This window comes from Epinephelus lanceolatus, chromosome 5 (genome assembly GCF_041903045.1).
Source record: "Epinephelus lanceolatus isolate andai-2023 chromosome 5, ASM4190304v1, whole genome shotgun sequence".
Lineage (NCBI taxonomy): Eukaryota > Metazoa > Chordata > Actinopteri > Perciformes > Serranidae > Epinephelus > Epinephelus lanceolatus.
The window spans coordinates 29,028,892-29,050,666 of record NC_135738.1 but is presented as its reverse complement, the minus strand read 5'-3'; the positions used below and the strand labels follow the sequence as shown (position 1 = coordinate 29,050,666).

The window sequence follows — 21,775 nt, the reverse complement described above, 5'->3', positions numbered from 1 at the left end:
CTACTTCACATAACTGCATTCAGCTCTCTCACATTTAAGTCTGAAAGCACAAATAGATAAAACATCTTCATCTGTCTGTTCAGGGGGTCGAACATGTGGTGGAGTACTGATGAAAGAAAAGTGATCACTCCATCTTTGGCAGCCTATTAAAAATTCGTCTGACAAACAGCGCAGTGGGGGGGAGAAGTATTTGTCACTGATGACACCTCGTCAAAGCTTTGCCGTCAGTGTATAAGGAGAAGAGATTTAACAAGCGCAGCCAATTAGCATAGGCGACGAGGGAACCCAGAAACATTCACAGATAACAGGACTATATCCTACATGCATATAAACTCATTTAAAAAACATAGCCATAATTACTGCAAATCGCTGACTTTACATAGTTGAGGACATAATAAGAGAAAACTAAGGAAGCACTGGTGCTGCAGACACACACTTATAAACACGTTTAAATACTCCCTCAACCTGCTGCTTTCACATGTAAGTATACCTGTACTCCCTCATCTAAGCATCTCCTGTAGTGGGTTATGTGTGTTTCAGCTCACTCACCAGTATCTTTGCCATGATGCCATCATCATTAGACTCCATGGTAACAACAGCCTTGTCAGTCTCAATCTCACAAAGGGCATCGCCGGCTGCCACCGCCTCACCTGCAAAAGAGCAGAAACATAAGAATGGAATTCACTTTCAAGTCATATTATACAACAAAATGATATATGTGGCTTAAAAAACTGCTAAAGGTAAATTGCTTAAGAGGAAACTTTACTAATTACAGAGTATTCTTCGCTTAATAGGCATCCTATTCCATTGCATGTTAAATAATGACATGTATCTGTTAGATTATGATGGATTCAGTCAGATTAGGGCTGGGCGATATATCCCAATATTTTAATGCTATATCTCGATACACAATATATATCTTGATATTTTTACATTTCCTCAAAAGCTATTCAACAATGGTGGGACTGAGAGACAAGTTTAATTGTTTGTTTTTTTCTCAGAAAATATTAACACAATGAGATTTTTTATAAATAATAATCGATTTAACGTCCAAGTAGGTTAAGGCGAACATTAAAACAAACAGAAACAAATGCAGCCTTTCAAATCAGTGGAAAAAAAGCATTTCACGTCAACTGTAACTGTTTCATTCACGGTGGATGTGCATTATGATGTAGGGCTGCAACTAACGATTATTTTCACTGTCGACTAATGTGTCGATTATTTCTTCGATTAGTCGACTAATCGTTTTATCGAAAAATGTGTTAAAATGTGTTAAAACGTCGGCCTGTCTCTCCCAAACCCCAAAATTATGTCATCTAATGTCTTGTTTTGTACTCACGCCAGAGGGTTTTAGTTCACCGTCATAGGAGAGTGTGTAAAGCTGCCAATATTTGAACGTAAGAAGCTGCAGGAAGAGTATTTTGGGATACTTTGATAGTACTTTTGACTCAAATGACTCAAACCGATCAGTCGACTACTAAAATAGTCACTGTTTTTTTAATAGTCGATTAGTCATCGGTTAGTCGACTAATCGTTGCAGCCCTATTATGATGTTTTATTTAGTGTATTGTAGTGTTAACATATATTTTGTATTGCCACCATGTAACTGTGTAAACCCCAAGAACAATAGCTGCAATGCAAAAGCTAATGAGGATCTTAATAAACAAACAAACATCCAAAAATTATAATAAAATACATTTATTACAGCTTAACAATACAACATTTATCTAAAATCTTAAGCACCTAATTTCCAAACAAGCTGTTCATTAAACAGGGGTCGCTGACCTTAGTGAAAATGCAAATGACTCATCTTAGCTAGAACTGGAACTGCATGAATCATGATCACCAGCAGCATGTTCAAAACAACTGCTCTTTCACTGGGGGCTTCGCACACACTGAGAACAAATTAGTTGCCGTAAAAACGAAAGCATTCCGCGCAAGGGACAAAAAAAAAGGTTGTGCAAGAGAAATATCTGCTCGGGCTTTGCCCTATATATCAAACGGAGAGCCTAATCAATGTTTCATGGGAAAGAATGTGAGATACAGGAACGCGGCGTGTCTAAAAGAAGGCGAGATCTTTGCCTTTCCCTGGAATCCCAGTAGATTCCCACTGGTCCACCCCATGAGAGAGCTGGAATATATTAGTATCTGCTTAGCAGTGAGAGAGGATGGCAAATAAGGAGCCGCTGGTTCGGTTCTGCCATGCTCTGATATCCATTTTGTGCCACACCTGTTTTGTACAACAACTCTAATGGGGCTTTCAGTGACAAATGGACCTTAACGTCCCCTTGGTTGAAGAAGAACTACTGATGTCAGTCATACAGGAAATGCTTGTTAGAAATCAATAGTTTAACGTTGAAGATAAAGAATGTTTTGGTTACATTGCAGTCCACAGCTATTTGTAGCCTTTAGCACTCGCAGTCAATCTATTTCATGCAGGAAGTCAAGGCATGGGATGACTGAATCATCTTCAGAGGAGGAGGTAAGGTATATGGGATAAAGGTCAAGGGGTCATGGATGTGACATCTGGGCGCATTTCTATCTTCTGGCTGAAAAAGCTGTAAGAGGGTGCATCACCTGGCCATGTAGCGAAGAATAGTAAAATCAAGGGCAGCGCTATGACAAAGGCAAAATGCTATCTTGTAAAACCTCAATTTACAGAAGGAGTTTGTAGGATATGTTTAAGGAAGAGAGATGTGTGGGAAAGGAAAAGGAGGAACAGCGTGGGTCAAGGCAATTGTAGGATGTGGATGAGGATGGGTGAGGGGCAGGTTGAAAGAGCAGAGGGAGTATTGACGTCGGAAGCCCCTGAGAGCGAGCAGTAGTGGAGTCAAAATTGGATTTGTATGAGGCTTTAACACCGCGTGACCCAAGGGGTTAGGTGTGATGTGCAACATTAAAGATTAAACAGGTGACCTCAAGCCTTTTCCCCTCTGCTCTCTAACAAAAAGGCAATGGGCATAATAGCAAAAAAGATATTATATGCAGGCCAGGGCTACGTTATTATACATCACTTGCACATATATCTACAATAAGATGTTGAATTGATATTTGTGGGAAAACATCTTTAAGCATTCCCACAAGATAGTTTTATTTAGGTTAAATAGGTGTTCTACACTATAAAAATAACACACCTCTTCAGCTGAGGTTCTGTTGTAGACTGATTAATCCCATTACCATCATATTAAATCATTTTTGAAAGCTCTCTTAAACCCTATGATGAATTTAAGGGTAGAAAAGTCACATCCCAGCTGTGTTTCTCTTGTCACTGAGAATTCATCTTTCCCTCTTTCCCTTTCAAACTTACATACACATGTAAATAGCTCACCCCGAGTCACAGACGCACATGGCAACACAGCAGAGCGGCCAATCAGAATTCAGCATGCTGCCTCCTGATAAATGAGAGTGTGGCTGAGGCGCCTGGCTGAGCAGAGTTGCTAAGCAGTGATGAATAGTGACTGCCGTGTTTCCTTGAGCAAATTAACCATCAAAGGCCCTCAGGTGCTTCCAGCGCTCAGTCCTCTGCCTTACATAGCAATCTGATGTCATCCGGTAAATGATTGGTGCTGCCGCTGGTCCATCGTTGTGGGGGGAAAGAAATGCTGAGCTTTTTTATTTGATGAGCAGAGGGTGTTACTGGGAAAATTACAGACATTTGGACTGACTGTTCAGCAGGTTAGTTAGGAGAAGTGAAGCACGAAAAGTGTGGCAGTGAGAGCTGGCAAATGTGTTTCTTTTACCTTCCTTCTTCAGCCATTTGACTATGTTTCCCTCCTCCATGGTGGGGGACAGAGCTGGCATCTGCACTTTGAGTGGGCTGACACCTACAGGATGGAAAAAGAACATAACATTTACATCAGACATACTCAAGCTGAGGCCACAGCAGAAATATTTCCATAAAAATCACATTCAGAACCTTCCTATAGCCAGGTCTGTCAGCATCAACTGGGCTATGTGCGTGTCAAAATAAATCAAGCAATATGCCCAGAAGGCCTCAGGGGCTCCAACATGGTCAACTCAAGCAGCCGGGCAGGCACAGGAAGAGACAGTGCCACTATGACAGAAGAAAGCTGCAGGTCACTTGTGTAATTATGATCCTTGCTGACACGGCACCAGAGGCTGCAGAGGCGCTTGTACTCTTGCGGGCCTTTGAGCGACCATCAAAACCTCCTACTGTCACCAGCTGCAGTCACTCAGAGGGTCAGGGGTCAACTGGCTCACAGCACTGTGGTGGACACTGAGTTTCTGGGCTGCGATAGGCATCATTGCTATGCTACAACTAGCCTGCAGTGCTACAGATAAAAACAATCAAGTGTATTGCTTAGAGAGAAGGAACACCCTGTGTTTAGTGTACTCTATATGCTCTATATGAACTGCTCACATAATGCAGACATTTATGTGTTCATAGTGTTGTCACAATACTGGAATTTCTAACTTTCATATATTACCTTGAAAAATGTTGATATTCAATATCATTTTTGATACCACAGGGAGATATTTAAATTTAGGGCACACGGTTTGAGATAAACATAGCAAAGCTAACATGATGAGAACTTTTATTTTCTTGGTTTGTAGCACAGAAGAGCAGAATAACTATACTAAAAATTAACATTAAGGAAGAGCAACAAACAGCAGCTGGTATCGGTGTATCAATACTGCAGAAAATGGCTACTGAAATTGTTTCATAAATTCATAAGCGATATGTGTTGACACCAATTTATAGAAAAAAAAAGTGATATCGATCAATAAGAGGCAGAAAAAGTAAACAGAGAAGGCAGAGGAAATGGAAGATGTAAAAGGGTTTTGTCAATATCAGCTTTTTTTTATTGGATGTGACTCAAACAGTTCAAACAGAACCTACAAGACCATGTCCTTGACATATGATGCTGCTTATATAGGCATGCGTTTCTTAGATATTCACCATAAGAACTAAATAAAATTACTGGAATAAACATAAGATCAAAAAGTTAAGCTATCTTTATGGGTCTTCCAATTATACTTTTATAATCAATCCAATACAAAACTCTGAAAAGTGTCCTCCATGACTGGATCATAACACTTTTTATCCAAACTATTTCAAAATTTAATGAAGTAAAACGTACTTAAAGTAAAGTATGTCAAAGAGACAGTTATAAAAAGTCTTTTTTAGAGGCCATGTAGGATTTGCTGCCTCTGCCTCATGGCAATAAAACATCAGTCAATTAAAATTAAAATCCTGTGTGGTCTCTTATCATGTTGTGTGTTGCTGCCATCTGCTGGATATTTGAGGATGTTACAAAACTTGCCTGCATGTGGAAGGAAGGCCAATACACTGCTCAAAAAAGTTAGGGAACACTTAGTCTCTATATACAGACTCTACATTCAGTGAATGTAGAGTCTGTAGGCAAACCCCGGAGATCTTGCCTTCGGAAGAAGAGTGGAAGAGCCCTGGTTTCTGGTTGTAGGCTGTTTGTAGTCCGCATGATATTGACCAATCACGTTTGAGCCGGCTGCAGTTGTTGCCAGGTAAAATGGTCTGTGCGGTGAACTAATGAGGCTGAACATAACTGGCGTCACTGCAAACTCCAAATCCATTGCAATGGTTCAGCATATTTACTTATATATAAACGGAAGTCAGAAACGGAAATTCGCCTCCTCCGCCCAAATCAAACCGGAATGCCAAAAAATCAGGGGTCTGCCCCCAGAGGCTGTATCGCCGTCTGCCGGAAGTCAGACACCGAATACAGCTGATGGGTTCCGAGATTGGGGCACACTTGGATCACACATCAGATCTTGATAACAGTGGCGGCTGCTGGTCTTTCAAGGAGGGGAAGCTCATTTTCGGCCTACATCATAAAATGTGTCCGTTTATTTATACGTAAATTCTACCCTCTGGGGCTGCTGCGCGAGGTTAGTGTGACCGCCTGTGAGTGCTTTGGGACGGTGGAGGTGCTCACAGCAGCACCCGCTGCTCGTTGGGGACAGTAACTGCAGAGTGACAGAAAATAGAGTCTCTAAACACGAGTACAGTCTCCAATAACACCAGAAAAAGATGCTAGATTTGTCGCTAGTCGTTTTTAACAAAGAAAAAGACACTAAGAGGATTGGAAAAGTCTCCAGATGAACTCGGAACAACGGAATAAAACTTGAAAAATGCTCCGGTGGTGGTTTATATTTCAAGATCACTGATTCACCCATTTCGCTGTCAATCAAAAAGGGATTCAGTCTCAGACAGATCATCCAATCATCATGCAGAAGCCCAGCATCCAGGCCAGCCGAGGCCAGCCCACTGCCCCACAGACCCTCAGAGACACTGAGCGTCTGATGGGTGGGACAAAACCGAGCATTTATCCAATGACTGTCTAGTTTCGCTGCAGTGGAACAACCCAATCTATGCTTCCCCATTGAAGTCTTTGGACGCTGAGCTTCCACTGTTTAATGCACTGTGATGCTACGGGAATGAATGAGAAGAAAGTTGCGTCAGTGACCTGTGATAAGTAGCTGATTCTGAACAAAAGTTGAACGCGTTCTAGCGCATATTTAGTCAATGAAATTTAAACACAACAGTACATAACTGACCACTTATTTTTTGACATTTTAGGGGAAGCTGAGCTTCCCTTGCAGTCTTAGAGCAATCGCCACTGCTTGATAAACATATTATTTAAGCTGAAGTTTACTGATGTACATTGTTAAATCTGTTGAGACCAAAATGATGTAACAACGGTCAATGGAAACCAAAATCATCAACCCACTGAGGGCTGGATTCAAAATCACACTGAAAATCAAAATAAAAAATTGAAATCACAGACTGATCCAACTTGCGTGAATTTGATCACAGCAATAATATAATAATATTGTGACTCAGTAGTGTGTATGGCCCCCGCGTGCCTGTATGCACTCCCGACAACGTCTGGGTATGCTCCTGGTGAGTCAGCAGATAGTGTCCTGGGGAATCTCCTCCCAGACCTGGATCAGGGCATCAGTGAGCTCCTGGACAGTCTGTGGCAGTACTTGCTGGTGTCGGATGCACCGATCAGGATATCTCATAGGTGCTCAGTTGGATTAAGGTCAGGGGTACGAGAGGGCCAGTTGATAGCATCAATACCTTCGTCATCCAGGAACTGCCTACACACTCTGGCCACATGAGGCCGGGCACTGTCCTGCACCAGGAGGAACCCAGGGCCCACTGCACCAGTGTAAGAGCTGACAGTCGCTCTGAGGATTTCATCCTGGTACCTAACAGCAGTCAGGGTACTGTTCGCTATGACATGGAGGTCTGTGCGACCCTCAAAGGATATGCCTCCCCAGACAATCAATGATCCACCAACAAATCGGTCATGCTGGATGATGTTACAGGCAGCATAATGTTCACCATAACTTCTCCAGACTCTGACACATCTGTCACATGTGCTCAGTGTGAATCTGCTCTCATCTGTGAACAGAGCAGAGCACCAATGGCTGACCTGCCATTTCTGGTGTTCTCTGGCGAATGCCAATCGAGCTTCGAGATGCTGGGCTGTGAGCACAGGTCCCACTAGAGGACGTTGGACCCTCATGCCACCCTCATGGAGTCTGTTTCTGACACTTGGGTCAGAAACATGCACACCAGTAGCCTGCTGGAGGTCATTTTGTAGGGCTCTGGCAGTGCTCCTCCTGTTCCTCCTCACACAAAGCAGCAGATACCAGCCCTGCTGCTGGGTTGATGTGCTTGTACGGCCCTGTCCAGCTCTCCTCGTGCAACGGCCGATCTCCTGGTATCTCCTCCATGCTCCTGAGACTGTGCTGGGAGACACAGCAAACCTTCTTGTGACCGCACGTATAGATGTTCCATCCTGGAGGAGCTGGACTACCTGTGCAACCTGATTGGGCTGCAGGTACCACCTCATGCTACCAGTAGTGATAAGGACACCAGCAGAACACAAAACTACAGAAGAGTCAAATCAGGAAGGATAAGGAGAGAGCAACTGTCTATGGCCACCACGTGAAAAACCATTCCCTGTTTTAGGGGTCTTTCTTTTGCCTCTCCATTGCACCTGTTGTCACTTTCACTTTCAAGTGTTCCCTTAATTTTTTGACCAGTGTATAGTCCAATAGTATCAACAGTTTTGTTATATCACCTTTTACTTTCAGGATCTGAAAATTAAATAAGGCAGTATCAGCCTGTTTATTTGTATGTATAACCTTTTGTCCCAGAGCTGCATTGCTTTCATAAGTAATTGACCATTTTCTTGGCACACACTCTGTCATACCAAAAGAGGCACAGGTGCGGTTAATAACATCAATGATGCTGCATTCCACTGATGCCAGTTACGGGAACTAGGTGACTGTGCATGTTTGCTTACTGGCACAGTTTGGAATGGAGCCATCATTAATGTGATTACTTAAACCAGTACTTTGCCTGCTTTACATGTTAAACTGCCTGCGATAAAAAAAGATCTATCGGCAACTAAAATCACAAGCAGCACATCATCAATCCGGTGTTCATAAATAAAAGCCAAGTTGAAAGAAAACCTATTAAAGATTCACACAGCTACTCTTGGTTCTCAACATCTCCCTCACATCATCCTTTAGTTCCTTCCAACGACCAATTATTTCTGCCCTGGACTCTTTCCCTGTGCCTATTACTGGTGGTGAATAATGGCTACCTGCCAAGCAGTGAGTTGACTGGTCCACTCCCTAAAACTGAAGTAATAAACTGCTAAATGGTGTTAAATAGCTGCTAAGTAGCTATTTCAACATCATTTCTGGATCTATGAGCCAGTCGCTATGCTGATTATTTTGTGGAACTGTCTGTTACTTCCCAACCCTCAGTTACCTTCAGTACATCATGCACACACTTTATTTAATACAGCTGTGACATGCAGCCCAGTGTAAGCTAACAAGGCCACAGACAGCAGCAGGTGGGATTACTAAATACGACATCATCCATCTCAATTATGTTGCACGTTACTAACTGTTCCTGTTAGTGGTATAAGTAACACCTGTGATTTCCTACCATGACAAGTCTGCTATGAAAAAGGTTTCAGTTTTGGACATGCATGTATCTTATTGGTCATATATTTCTTCCATAAACTGTATTTGATTTAACCATAAAGGAACTGGGCCCACTCTTGTGTGAGAAACCACAGGCATGGATGGATTATTCAACAGGCCTAATGGGCACAGGCCCAGGGGCTTTAAGTGTCAGGGGCCCAATTGGCCTTCACTTGCAAAATGTTGCTGAAATTAACAGGTACTGATCAAGATGAGACTCAAACTGACTACAAAAAAAGGGACAAAACAACCACAGTGACACTAAACCACAAAAGAGGCAACACCATCACAAAGTCTGTCTATCTTGCTCCGGTGAAGGAGAGGTGGTGGGGCCTTTTGCATTTTTGTGCCCAGGGGACCACTGTCTTATAATCTACCCATGATCACAGGTAGGGTTTTTGAACAACTTAGCCTGTGGCGCCTGTAACTTACAGCTTTATTCATTCACATTCCGTAACCACTTATCCTGTTGAGGGTCTCGGGGGGCTGGAGCCTATCCCAGCTGACACTGGGCGAGAAGTGGGGTACACCCTGGACAGGTGGCCAGACTATCACAGGGCTGATACACAGAGACAGACAACCATTCATGCTCACATCCACACCTATGGGAAGTTTAGAGTCACTAATTAACCTGCATGTCTTTGGACTGTGGGAGGAAGCCAGAGTACATGGAGGAAACCCACACTGACACAGGGAAAACATGCAGACATGCTTTTGACTCTCCATTGCGCCTGTTGCAGGGTATGAAATTAACAAAATATTTTGGGGGCAATTTTGGCCCCCACGGTCTAAAAAATGGGTGCATTTTCAAAATGTTTGAGGGCCATCAAAAAAAAATTATGTTCTAACAATAAGCACATGAAAAGCAAAACCAACTAAGATAGTGTCTTCACTCTTCAGTAGAAACCACTATAAATGAAATAAATAATGGGTTACATAAAGTTATGGTTGCAAAATATCACTCAGATTTCCTATAATTCAACCAGTTTAAATGTGATGATTTAACCATTAATCTACTGATAGCAGTACTAATGTTTCACCACATTACAGTTACTTTTACTGTTAAAAACGGCAAATTACTATAAATTCCTTAGATGCAATCCTGGAAGTAAGTTAATTTAAAATTTAACATTCATTCTACCTTAATTTTTCATTAATTTGTCATTGTGTAGACACAGATCACCCAAGAAATGGTTAGTTTATACTTATGGTACAGCAAAGCCCCCTCCCCTTCTCTGTCAGATTACTCTCACGTAATCAGTGCAATCTCGTTGATTATGTCTGGAAAATGAGTTGTAGACGTGACGGTAAATTAATTTAATGAAAATAAAATTATACTTTAATGTCAGATTGTCGTTGTCGTCGTCGTCGTCGTCCTCCGCTTATCCGGGTCCGGGTCGCGGGGGCAGCAGCCTCAGCAAAGAAGCCCAGACAGTCCTCTCCCCTGCCACTTCTGTCAGCTCTTCCGCGGGAACCCCGAGGCGTTCCCAGGCCAGCCGGGTGATGTAGTCCCTCCAGCGTGTTCTGGGGCGGCCCCGAGGTCTCCTCCCGGTTGGACATGCCCGAAACACCTCCCAAGGGAGGCGTCCAGAAGGCATCCTTACCAGATGCCCGAACCACCTCAACTGGCTCCTCTCGATGTGGAGGAGCAGCGGCTCTACTCCGAGTCCCTCCCGGATGTCTGAGCTCCTCACCCTATCCCTAAGGCTGAGCCCAGCCACCCTGCGGAGGAAACTCATTTCGGCCACTTGTACTCGCGATCTCATTCTTTCGGTCACTACCCAGAGCTCGTGACCATAGGTGAGGGTTGGAACGTAGATTGACCGGTAAATTGAGAGCTTCGCTTTCCGGCTAAGTTCCCTCTTCACCACAACGGACCGGTTAACCACCCCAATCCGCCTGTCAATCTCCCGCTCCATCCTACCCTCACTCGTGAACAAGATCCCGAGATACTTAAACTCCTCCACCTGAGAAAGGACCTCCCCCCTGACCTGGAGTGGGCAATCCACCCTTTTCCGGCTGAGGACCATGGCCTCAGACTTGGAGGTGCTGATTCTTATCCCAGCCGCTTCACACTCGGCTGCGAACCGCCCCAGCGAGAGCTGGAGGTCACTGTTCGATGGAGCTAGGAGGACCACGTGATCCGCAAAAAGCAGGGACGAGATCCTCCCATCACTGAACCTGACACCCTCCACCACTCGGCTGCGCCTAGAAATTCTGTCCATAAAAGTTATGAACAGAACCGGTGACAAAGGGCAGCCCTGGCGGAGTCCAACCCTCACCGGGAACAGGTCTGACTTACTGCCAGCCACGCGAACCAGACTCATGCTCCTTCGGTACAGGGACTGGATGGCCCTTAGCAAGGGGCCACCAACCCCATACTCCCGGAGCACCCCCCACAGGATGCCCCTGGGGACACGGTCGTAAGCCTTCTCCAAATCCACAAAACGCATGTGGACTAGTTGGGCAAACTCCCATGCCCCCTCCAGCACCCTGGCGAGGGTAAAGAGCTGGTCCACGGTTCCACGTCCGGGACGAAAACCACATTGCTCCTCCTCAATCTGAGGTTCAACTATCGACCGGACCCTCTTCTCCAGCACCCTGGAGTAGACCTTACCGGGTAGGCTGAGGAGTGTGATCCCCCTGTAGTTGGAACACACCCTCTGGTCCCCTTTCTTGAAAATGGGGACCACCACCCCGGTCTGCCACTCCAGAGGCACTGCCCCCGATGTCCACGCAATTTTGCAGAGGCGTGTCAGCCAGGACAGCCCTACAACATCCAGAGCCTTGAGATATCCAGGACGAATCTCATCCACCCCCGGGGCTCCGCCGCCTCGGAGTTGTTTCACTACCTCAGCAACTTCTGCCCCAGAAATTGGACGACCCGCCCCCGAGACCCCCGTCTCTGCTTCCTCACTGGAATACGTGTTGGTGGGATTGCGGAGCTCCTCAAAGTATTCCTTCCACCGCCCGACAATGTCCCCAGTTGACGTCAGCAGCTCCCCGCCCCCACTGTAAACAGTGTGAGCAAGTTGCCGCCTTCCCCCCCTGAGGCGCCGGATGGTTTGCCAGAACCTCTTTGGAGCCGATCGATAATCTTCCTCCATGGCCTCACCGAACTCCTCCCACGCCCGAGTTTTTGCCTCAACGACTGCCGCCGCTGCACTCCGCTTGGCCCGCCGGTACCCGTCAGCTGCTTCCGGAGACCCACAGACCAACCATGCCCTGTAGGCCTCCTTCTTCAGCCTGACGGCTCCCCTCACCTCTGGTGTCCACCAGCGGGTTCGGGGATTACCGCCGCGATTGGCCCCAGCGGCCTTGCGGCCACAGCTCGCAACTGCCGCCTCGACAATGGCAGAGCGGAACAAGGCCCATTCGGACTCAATGTCCCCCTCTGCCCTCGGGACGCGTTCGAAGCTCTCCCGGAGGTGGGAGTTGAAGATCATCTGGACAGGTTCTTCCGCCAGGCGTTCCCAGCAGACCCTCACTGTTCGTTTGGGCCTGCCAGGTCTGCGCGGCGTCTTCCCCCACCATCTGATCCAACTCACCACCAGGTGGTGATCAGTTGACAGCTCTGCTCCTCTCTTCACCCGAGTGTCCAGAACATATGGCCGCAGGTCAAATGATACAACTACAAAGTCAATCATTGACCTGCGACCTAGGCTGTCCTGGTGCCACGTGCACCGATGGACATCCTTATGTTTGAACATGGTGTTAGTTATGGCCAAACTGCGACCCGCACAGAAGTCCAATAGCCCCGACCGGGGACTCCATTGTTCTGCTGGGGGACTTCAACGCTCACGTGGGCAATGACAGCGGGACCTGGAGGGGCGTGATTGGGATGTCAGATTGTAATACTGTTAAAAATATAAATACATATAGTTGTTTCGAAAACTTGGGGGCAATTTTGGCCCCCGGAACATGGCTTTTGGGGGCATTCTTGGATAAATTGCGGGCCAAATGGCCCATGGCCCTTGCTAATTTCTGACACTGGCCTGTTGTCACTTTTATTTGCACTTAAACAGGTGAAACTGATTCACAATCACTTGTGCTTCCTATATGAGCATATTGATATCTCTGAAGTTTAACCCATCCCTGGTTCACACCCCCCACCATGGGTTCAAACTGGGAACCCCCTGCTGCGAGGTGACCATGCTGACTACTGCATTACTCCATTGCCAATCCACCCATGATCACAGGTGGGATCAAAACACCTTGGACCACCACACTAACAGATGTCATAAGGGGACATCTATATGCATTGGTGAATGACCCTTGTTACAGCCTGGAGTGATAAAGCTTCTGACAAAGAAAATCAAAATGTGACCCAATTCAGAGGCTTTTCTTACAACTTAGCCTGTGGCACCTGTAACTCGTCACATGACAAAAAGATGCTGCAATCAAAGCTATCTATCAGACATGAACCAAACTCAACATAAACGTTATGTTGCTGTTGCAACCTGAAGAATTAAAAAAAAAAATCATGATGGAGTTTAGTCTAAGCTAAAGGAGGACAATTCTGACGCTCACAATAGTCTTTTCTTCGTCTAATCAGAAATAAATCAGCTTCTTATTTGAAGATTGCAAAATTCTGATCTGTTTCTCCTAAACCCTCACTCACCTTAGGACAAATAAGGAGCAAAAGAGTAAACCAGGAGCAGTTATTCTGCAGTGCTCATAGGGTTCTCTGAGGTTTCTTAACTCTAAGAATGTAAAGTACAAAGAGGCTTGCGACTTGAAGTTGATCACAAATTTCTGAAATTGTGCAGGCTCATTTATAAGCCAATCAAGTTTTCTTTTGCATCTTTTTGTTATCTGAAGAGCAGATTGTTCCAGACAAATAAACATGACTTCAGCGAGAGGAGGAGGAAGAAGAGCGTTTTAAAATCTTATATTAGGTTCAGGCTGAGACAGAGAAAGGCTATTTCTCAGGAGCTGAACTTAGTTAGTATGGGAAAATGGTCAAAATCTTATACTGATCTTATATTGACCTTAGTTCTGTCTAGGTGAATTAGAAAAATTTTACCTTTCCTCTGGGAGGTCTGTATCATTGTTACAGATATATCGGTTTTACACTGTTAGAGGCACTGACTGTCCTCATAATGAATCCTTTCACACTGTAAATCTTCCCATCATTCAAAAGTTAAGCTGGCTTTACATGGTGAAACTTCCATGCTGCTAGTTGCAGGTTGCAAATTGTATGTAACCCAATTCAAATTCAACATGGCAGTTACACAAAACTACAAAACGCGATTTAATAGATGATTTTACTAAAACTGGAAAGCTAGCTTGGATATCTTTTCATCTATCTTGTTGTTACCTCGTTGTATCAAGTGGGGAGTGTCACTGTGGCTACATTTGCACCTTTATATCTCATTACATATCGTGTCTCGCTGGATGACATCAGTTCAGATGTGCTGTTTTGCTTTTCTTCCAGTAAAGGCTGGCTAACGTTATGTTGCTTTCTAACGGCTGTCCTGGAGAAGATGAAGACAGCTACTGGTGCATTTAGGTCATCTGAGGTCATATACAACCCTCACTATAAAGGCTAGTATGCAGTATACCAGCCCGCTTATTTAACATCAATGTCATTAACTGTCACGATATGAAAAACGTTAACGAAGTCACCTTTGAGCTACCAATGGAAATAGAAAACGGTGATAGTAAATGTCAGCGGCTGTCATCACGGCGGAGGACAACACACACCGTTATATCACACTGTCAACACTCACCGAGGATCCAGGGTGACCGAAAGAAGTGTCTGACATGCTCCTGCCATGGATGTGTCGCCCAAAGACATTTATTATAGTGGGATAATCTAAGGCCAAATAAAATCCCTTGACGACCCAGACGCAAGGAAGCCGCCATGTTGTCGTCCTCCGTCAGAGACGTGCCCACCACAATGCCTGACGGTAAAACGGCGGGAAGGGGAGAGGGATGGCATGAACAAAAAAAAATTATTTAATCTTATGAAAATTATCGACTTAAAAAAACTTTAAACATGTGCAATGGTTTATCACACATATAATTTGCAAAGAAAATGTATTATGTATTTATTTAGTGATAAACGAGCAGGCTGAAAATAAGTTACTCTTTTGGGTCCTTCGAGGTCCTTCATGCTGTTGTTCTGTTGAGTTCAAAACTGATGGAAATCCCGCCGCTGACTGATTTACTGCTCTCTGCTGGGAAGAATCTGAAATACTCCTGTACAAGATAGTTCTGTGGTTAAAAACGTGTGAATGTAATGTAATGTAAAACTTATTTCAGATCATTGAATAAGAAAAAGGAACTGATACTAATTAAACTGATATAAAACACTTTTATAAACATAGTGTTATTTCGTTGTTTAGACTCCTTGTGACAACTGGAATTAGAAAACGTCAGACAAAGTCTTGTGACATTTAATTTAACCTCATTTGTTGTGGTGGTGGTGGTGTCAATGCTAGAATGAGATTAAGATTCAGATCAAGACATGAAATTACTGCAATCTAACGAAATGTATTAAATAAAAATAAAAATAAAAATTAGGGGAGACTGGGAACTGTTGCAACAGCTCTTATGATGTTCATCCTGCACATGATCTGTTAGAACTTTCCCTCCACCAGGGAGACAGAAGACACATTCAAAACCTGCTGCTGCATTTGCTGAAAAAAAAAATGTTTGGAGACATGAAAGTATTTTTTTCAGGAGCTGCGTACTTATCATATTGTCCTGATCTCATGTATGGGCTAATCAATACTCAGTTTAAATTATTGTGTTGTTGACTTCTTAGTGGTTAATATGTGTCCAAATCTGTGTGTAGCTAGCACATGATGTTCTGCCACTTGTTGCAACCGTCCCCAATCTAAGCAGCCTTTTCAAAAGAGACCACACAACAGTATTTTACAATGTGCACATGTAATATATAAAACTGTGAACTACTGTCTGTCACATGGGCATTAAGTTGCCATTATAAAAAATACAAATAAGATTAAAATGTATGGCCTATATTTATACATGCACAAGTCACTGTGAGGCACATAATGGAGTTTATGTAACAATGTGATTATTTCATCATTTCATATTAATGTAGGCTTATTATTAAAATGGTCCATTAGAAGCTAAATAATAAGCCATTATTATTTATCACACACCAAACAAAGCACATGAAAGCAGGCCTAAAAATTTTATTCTGATTGTTTTCAGCATGCCATGAGTGAGGTTTAATAACAGAGGGATTACCCACAAACAAAACTCAGTGACTGTTATTTGATTAACTCATCTCAGCTTTATCTATATAGCAACTTTCATACAAACATGCAGCCCAAATTGTTTCACATGGCAAAATTGGAATGATATGGACGCACTCTGAAGGATATCACAACTATACATAAAGTTTTGCAAGACTAGAAAATTACGATCAGATATTAAAATATTAAAAAAGCAAACCAAACAAAACAGAACAAACTAACAAAAATGATGATTTAAAGTCCATGGAATAAAAAAAAATGTAAATAAATAAATAGAATAAAAATAAACACGAGATAAAACACAATGAAAAACAAAAATCAAGACTGTTATGTTACCCCAAATTAAAAGCCAGATTAGACAGGTCTTTAATTTATGTTTAAAAACACCGAGAGAGCTCACCATCCTAATATCCAGAGGCAGTAAATTCCACAGTTTAGGGGGGTGAGAGAACAGAAGGCACTCTCACCAGTACGTTAATGGGACACATGAGGAACATATAATAGTGAAGCAGTGGAGGACCTTAGCGATCTGGCTGGAACGTAAAATGATAGAAGATGTCTGATGAATTGAGGGGCGAGATCATTTAACGCTTTATAAACAAGTAAAAGAACTTCAAAATCCAGTGTAGAGACTTCAGCAGTGAGGTGATGTGATCCCTTTTCCTCGTTTTAGCCAACACTGTGGCTGCAGCAGTCTGGACTGGCTGTAGTTTTCTTATTGACCTTTTGTGTAGTCCAGTAAAAAGGTAATTGCAAGAGCCTAAACAGCTGGTAATGAAAGCGTGAGTGAGTATTTTGGCATCTGTCTGGGTTCAAAAAGGTCTGACTTTGGCAATGATCTGAAGACTAAGAAAAGGTATGTTTTGATGACCCTGTTAAAATCAGTCAATCAATCAATCAAACTTTATTTGTATAGCACTTTTAATACATTAAAAATGCAGCACAAAGTGCTTCACAGAATAAAAACAAACAAAAATAATACATACATATTGAAAACCCGCCCCTCCCACCCCCACATATAAACACACACACACACACACACACACACACACACAGTCAATATAGTCAATAACATGGCTGGGCACTGAGGAACCAGGTAAGGAAAGAACCACCTATGGGGAGCCATCCACACTGAGAGGCGCTACAGCCCACAGCCACAGGGAGCGCCGCCACAGAGACCACCCCGACCAGACAAACCGGGGTGGGCTCCACACATGGTGTGGAGATTAGGAAAAATTAAAGAGTTAAAGATTAAAATAATATTAATAATAATAATAAATAAATTAAGATTTAGAGACTAAAATGCATAAAGATTTAAAAATAAATAATTTAAAAGCATTAGAAAGTAAAAAGAACATATAATAGAAGAATTAAAAGAGTAAAAGAAATCAGTTAAAAGCTAAATTAAAAAGGTGAGTCTTGAGCCTCCTTTTAAAAACATCAACAGTCTCTGCAGTCCTGATGCTCTCCGGCAGGCTGTTCCATAAGTGAGGGCCATAATGGCTGAATGAAGCCTCCCCGTGGGTTTTTGTTCTAACTCTTGGAACAATTAAAAGGCCGGTGCCGGAGGACCTCAGGATCCGTGAGGGTTGATATGATAAAAGCAGGTCAGATAAATAAGATGGCCCAAGACCGTTAAGACATTTAAAAACTAATAAAAGAACCTTAAAATCGATCCTGAAACACACGGGGAGCCAATGCAGCGATTGTAAAACTGGTGAAATGTGCTCCCGCCCTCTGGTCCTCGTCAGTACTCGTGCGGCTGAGTTTTGGAGTAGCTGCAGATTAGAGATGGTCTTTTTGGGAAGACCAGACAGCAGGGCATTACAGTAATCTAAACGACAAGAGATAAAAGCATGCATCAGCACCTCCGTGTTAGCGTGAGAGAGAAACGGGCGGACTCTGGCTATATTCTTAAGATGATAAAAACCTGTCTTTGTTACATTTTTGATGTGTGGAATAAAACTAAGCTCAGAGTCAAAAATGACGCCCAGATTCTTAACACATAGTGAAGGTTTAAAATCTTGTAGTTTTGGTAAAAGTTTCTCTCTCTGGCCTTCAGGACCAATAATTAAAACCTCTGTTTTGTCCTGGTTGAGCTGTAGGAAATTCACTGCCATCCATGACTTGATATCTAAAATACAGTTTAAAAGGGTATCAATTGGCCCTGTGTCATTAGGAGACACGGCGATGTACAGCTGTGTGTCATCTGCGTAACTGTGGAAGCTGATGCCGTGCCTCCTGATGACGTCCCCAAGGGGAAGCATGTATAGATTAAAAAGAATTGGACCTAAAATTGACCCTTGGGGCACCCCACACCTAATTTCATGCATTCTGGAGGAACATGTATCCATACTTACAAAGAAACAACGATCTATGAGATAAGAGCTGAACCAGTTAAAAACAGTACCAGAGAGGCCCACCAGGTTTCTGAGTCTGTTTAATAAAATGTGGTGATCTACTGTATCAAAGGCAGCGCTTAGATCCAGTAGTACCAAGACTGTGAGTTTTTGTGAATCAACATTCAACCTGATATCATTTAAAATCTTTAAAAGGGCTGTCTTTGTACTGTGGTTCATCCTAAAACCAGACTGATATTTCTCTGAAATACTGTTTCTTTTTAAAAAATCATTTACTTGGTTAAAAACCAGTTTTTCTAAAATCTTACTTAAAAACGGTAAGTTGGATACAGGTCGGTGATTATTAAAAATGTTGGGATCTAAATTAGTCTTCTTCAGAAGAGGCTTCACCACCGCTGTTTTGAAGGCAGTGGGGAAGACACCCGTCTGAAGAGAGTAATTCACTATATTTAAAATCTGTTCCTCAAAGAATCCATAAAATGTCTTTAAAAGTGATGTGGGAATCGGATCTAAAAGGCAAGTTGTTGGGTTTACCTGGGAGAAAACTCGACCAAGTGTCCTTGCATCAACCAGGGCAAAACTCTCCAGTGTTTCCTCAGGTAAAAGCAATGATCCAGGTGTGTTAAAAATTACATTCCGTTGGGATAAAAGACTGGATCTGATATCGTCAGTTTTACTTCTGAAGTGGTCTGCAAAGTCCTCGCAGAGGGCATCTGTTGATATGTTGGATGGTTTATTAAAATTGGTGTTGGTTAAAAGATCGAAGGTGGAGAAAAGAAATTTGGGGTTGTTTTTATGATCGGAAATGAGTTTTGAAAAGTGGGATATTCTTGCCCGAAATGAGAAAATGAGAATTAAAATTTAAATCTGACTCCCAAGTTAGTAATATTAGTTTTAAAGTGCTTGCTGAGGCCTCCAAACATGCTGCTTTTGGTCCAATTCAAAGAATTTCAGCTTTTACCCATCCATACATAATTAATAACACTGAATAGATAAATAATACTATAATAGTATTGTATAAATACACAATATTATAATAGTATTGTACTTCAGTGCATTATTCCTTTCAGAATACTTTGCTTATTAAGACTTAAGCAAAAGATAATAGGTGAAATTCAATGTATTTTGGCCATGTTGCAACAGTCCCTGTGTCATATTGTACATGTAACTGTCTTCCATTCAAATAAACATTGCAAACAATATGTTATATGTAATCATCTTCAAATGGTATGTGTAATCAGCAGACAGATATAACTTTAATGTAGAAAAATTTAGTCCGTCCAGTCCCAGTAATCTCTGAGTAACTGAGAGAAATACATCTGTCCCATGACACATATTTTTCTTAATATGAATTTCTCTTAGTCACATGTGCATTTGTCAAATGTGTTAAAAAAAATCTCTTTGCATTTGTAATTTTCCACATTAAACGGGAACCTTTACGTTTGTATATAAAAGATGCATATGAGCATGAGCCTACATGTTTGTTTGTGCAAACAAGGAAATTATTTTGTGACTTAATGGTCAGAAGTGAATCAGGAAACAAACATTGATGGAAAGTCCAAAAATTTGAGTAGGAAATTGGCTTCATAACAATTCGTCTTTGCATTGTCATGAATACTTCCTTGTTTTGTTGTTTGTCTCATCAGAACTGCAGACCTGACTGTAACTCACACTTAATTAGTGACTGTCACATCAGAGCTGGTCTTTGTTTCATGTGAATGCAGGAGTTCTTCGATTGTTTGCCTCTTTTGAAATTCTCCCTTCACTCACCTACTTTTTCTGTCATAAGATCACAAAGCAGTGCGTTATTACTAACTGGGCGGTGAACTGCGACACAGCCCCCCCTTCACCCCCTGCACCCAAACAAAGTAAAGCTGCATCAGTGACTCAGTTCTAATCTGTCCAACTCACAGTTTGGGCTGAATGCCTCACAGGTCCATTTGAGTGTGAAGAGAAAATGATAAGGTGCCCTGATAAGCCGAGGCTGTGTATCTGCTGAGAGAACACAATAGCCCCACTGAGCAGGCATGGGACACAGACACAAAATCCTAGCTGGCTGTCTCTGTGCCCATGCTCTGCCTATCTTTCATCACTTCCCTGTTCTTCTGCCAGCATCTATCTGATTGAATTAATGCACTCGCTTTTAAATAATAAAATAGCCCTTGCGTGGCTCATTCAAATCTGAAAATAATTTTCTGACAATGAGAGATAAAGGCACTTGTGGACGGATACTTTTTTTTTGGCAGAACAAAGGCAGCCATTGTTTCATCTGTGGGAGGCAAAATAAACTTTACCTACATTTTGTCGCCTGTCTTCCTAGACAGTTGCACTATTCTTATCATGGCAGTCGGTGTGCAATGAAACCACTCACTGCTGAAATGACTCGCACAGATTAAATATCTCTTCCCAGCTGCATTTGTGTGTTTTTTTGTTCCTTCCCGGATCAATTACAACCGGTTCGGGCGCATTTTTGCCTACGTGACATTGGTGCCTGCATGCCACGAGTGCCCTACAACCGAGTGTTGTAAATACTTGTTAAGCTGGTTTGACGGTGCTTTCCCAAATGACACATTATATTCACCCATGTGTGGTTGATTCTCAAGAAGTGGGGAAGTCATGGGCATCAGTGAATCACACACACACACCTCACATTCACTATCACTGCCTATTAAAGGGCACTGATGTCTGATTTGAATCAGCTGTGAGTGGCCGTCATGGTTTCTCACACACTGAGAGTATGTAAAGCCTGGGTTTGCATTCACAAGGGCCGCAGTGTGTTAGGGAAATCAAGCTGCTGTCTGTCTGTGCTGCAGGGGTTAGATCAGTCTAGACGATTTGCCTAACTGTTTACTTATCTTCACTCACATCACATCAAACATGTCCGCCTATCACAGCTCACAGCAGCATCCACATTATTCACAAGTGTAACTGAGGCCACATTTCAGACGTCTGCCTGCGCCTCCGATGATTAGATGCTCATCTTTTTGTGCTGTGTTTACAGTGTCTCATGGTTTGGAAGCATCTGAGGTAAAAGGTACATCACACACAACTCTCATTCATGATGCTTAACAGTTGCACTTTGCTTCATTGCTGCCACTATTTAAGCATATAAAACATATGCCACTTATGATTACAACATTTGTTTTGCTGAATAATTAGCCGTGTTTGATTCTA

General features: G+C 42.8%; 1 protein-coding gene across 1 annotated transcript in view; it reads right to left on the bottom strand.

The window, feature by feature from the left end:
* The window catches only part of pdhx (pyruvate dehydrogenase complex component X), a 45,168-nt gene extending 30,259 nt beyond the window's left edge, over positions 1-14,909 (bottom strand). Inside the window, exons 1-3 of the mRNA XM_033634062.2 lie at positions 14,745-14,909; positions 3,741-3,824; positions 550-650 (exon numbers count right to left, since the gene is read on the bottom strand). Of these exons, the coding sequence (XP_033489953.1) occupies positions 550-650; positions 3,741-3,824; positions 14,745-14,880 (321 nt within the window). The 5' untranslated portion in view covers positions 14,881-14,909. The remainder of the gene's footprint in view (positions 1-549; positions 651-3,740; positions 3,825-14,744) is intronic.
* Positions 14,910-21,775: the final 6,866 nt, after the last annotated feature.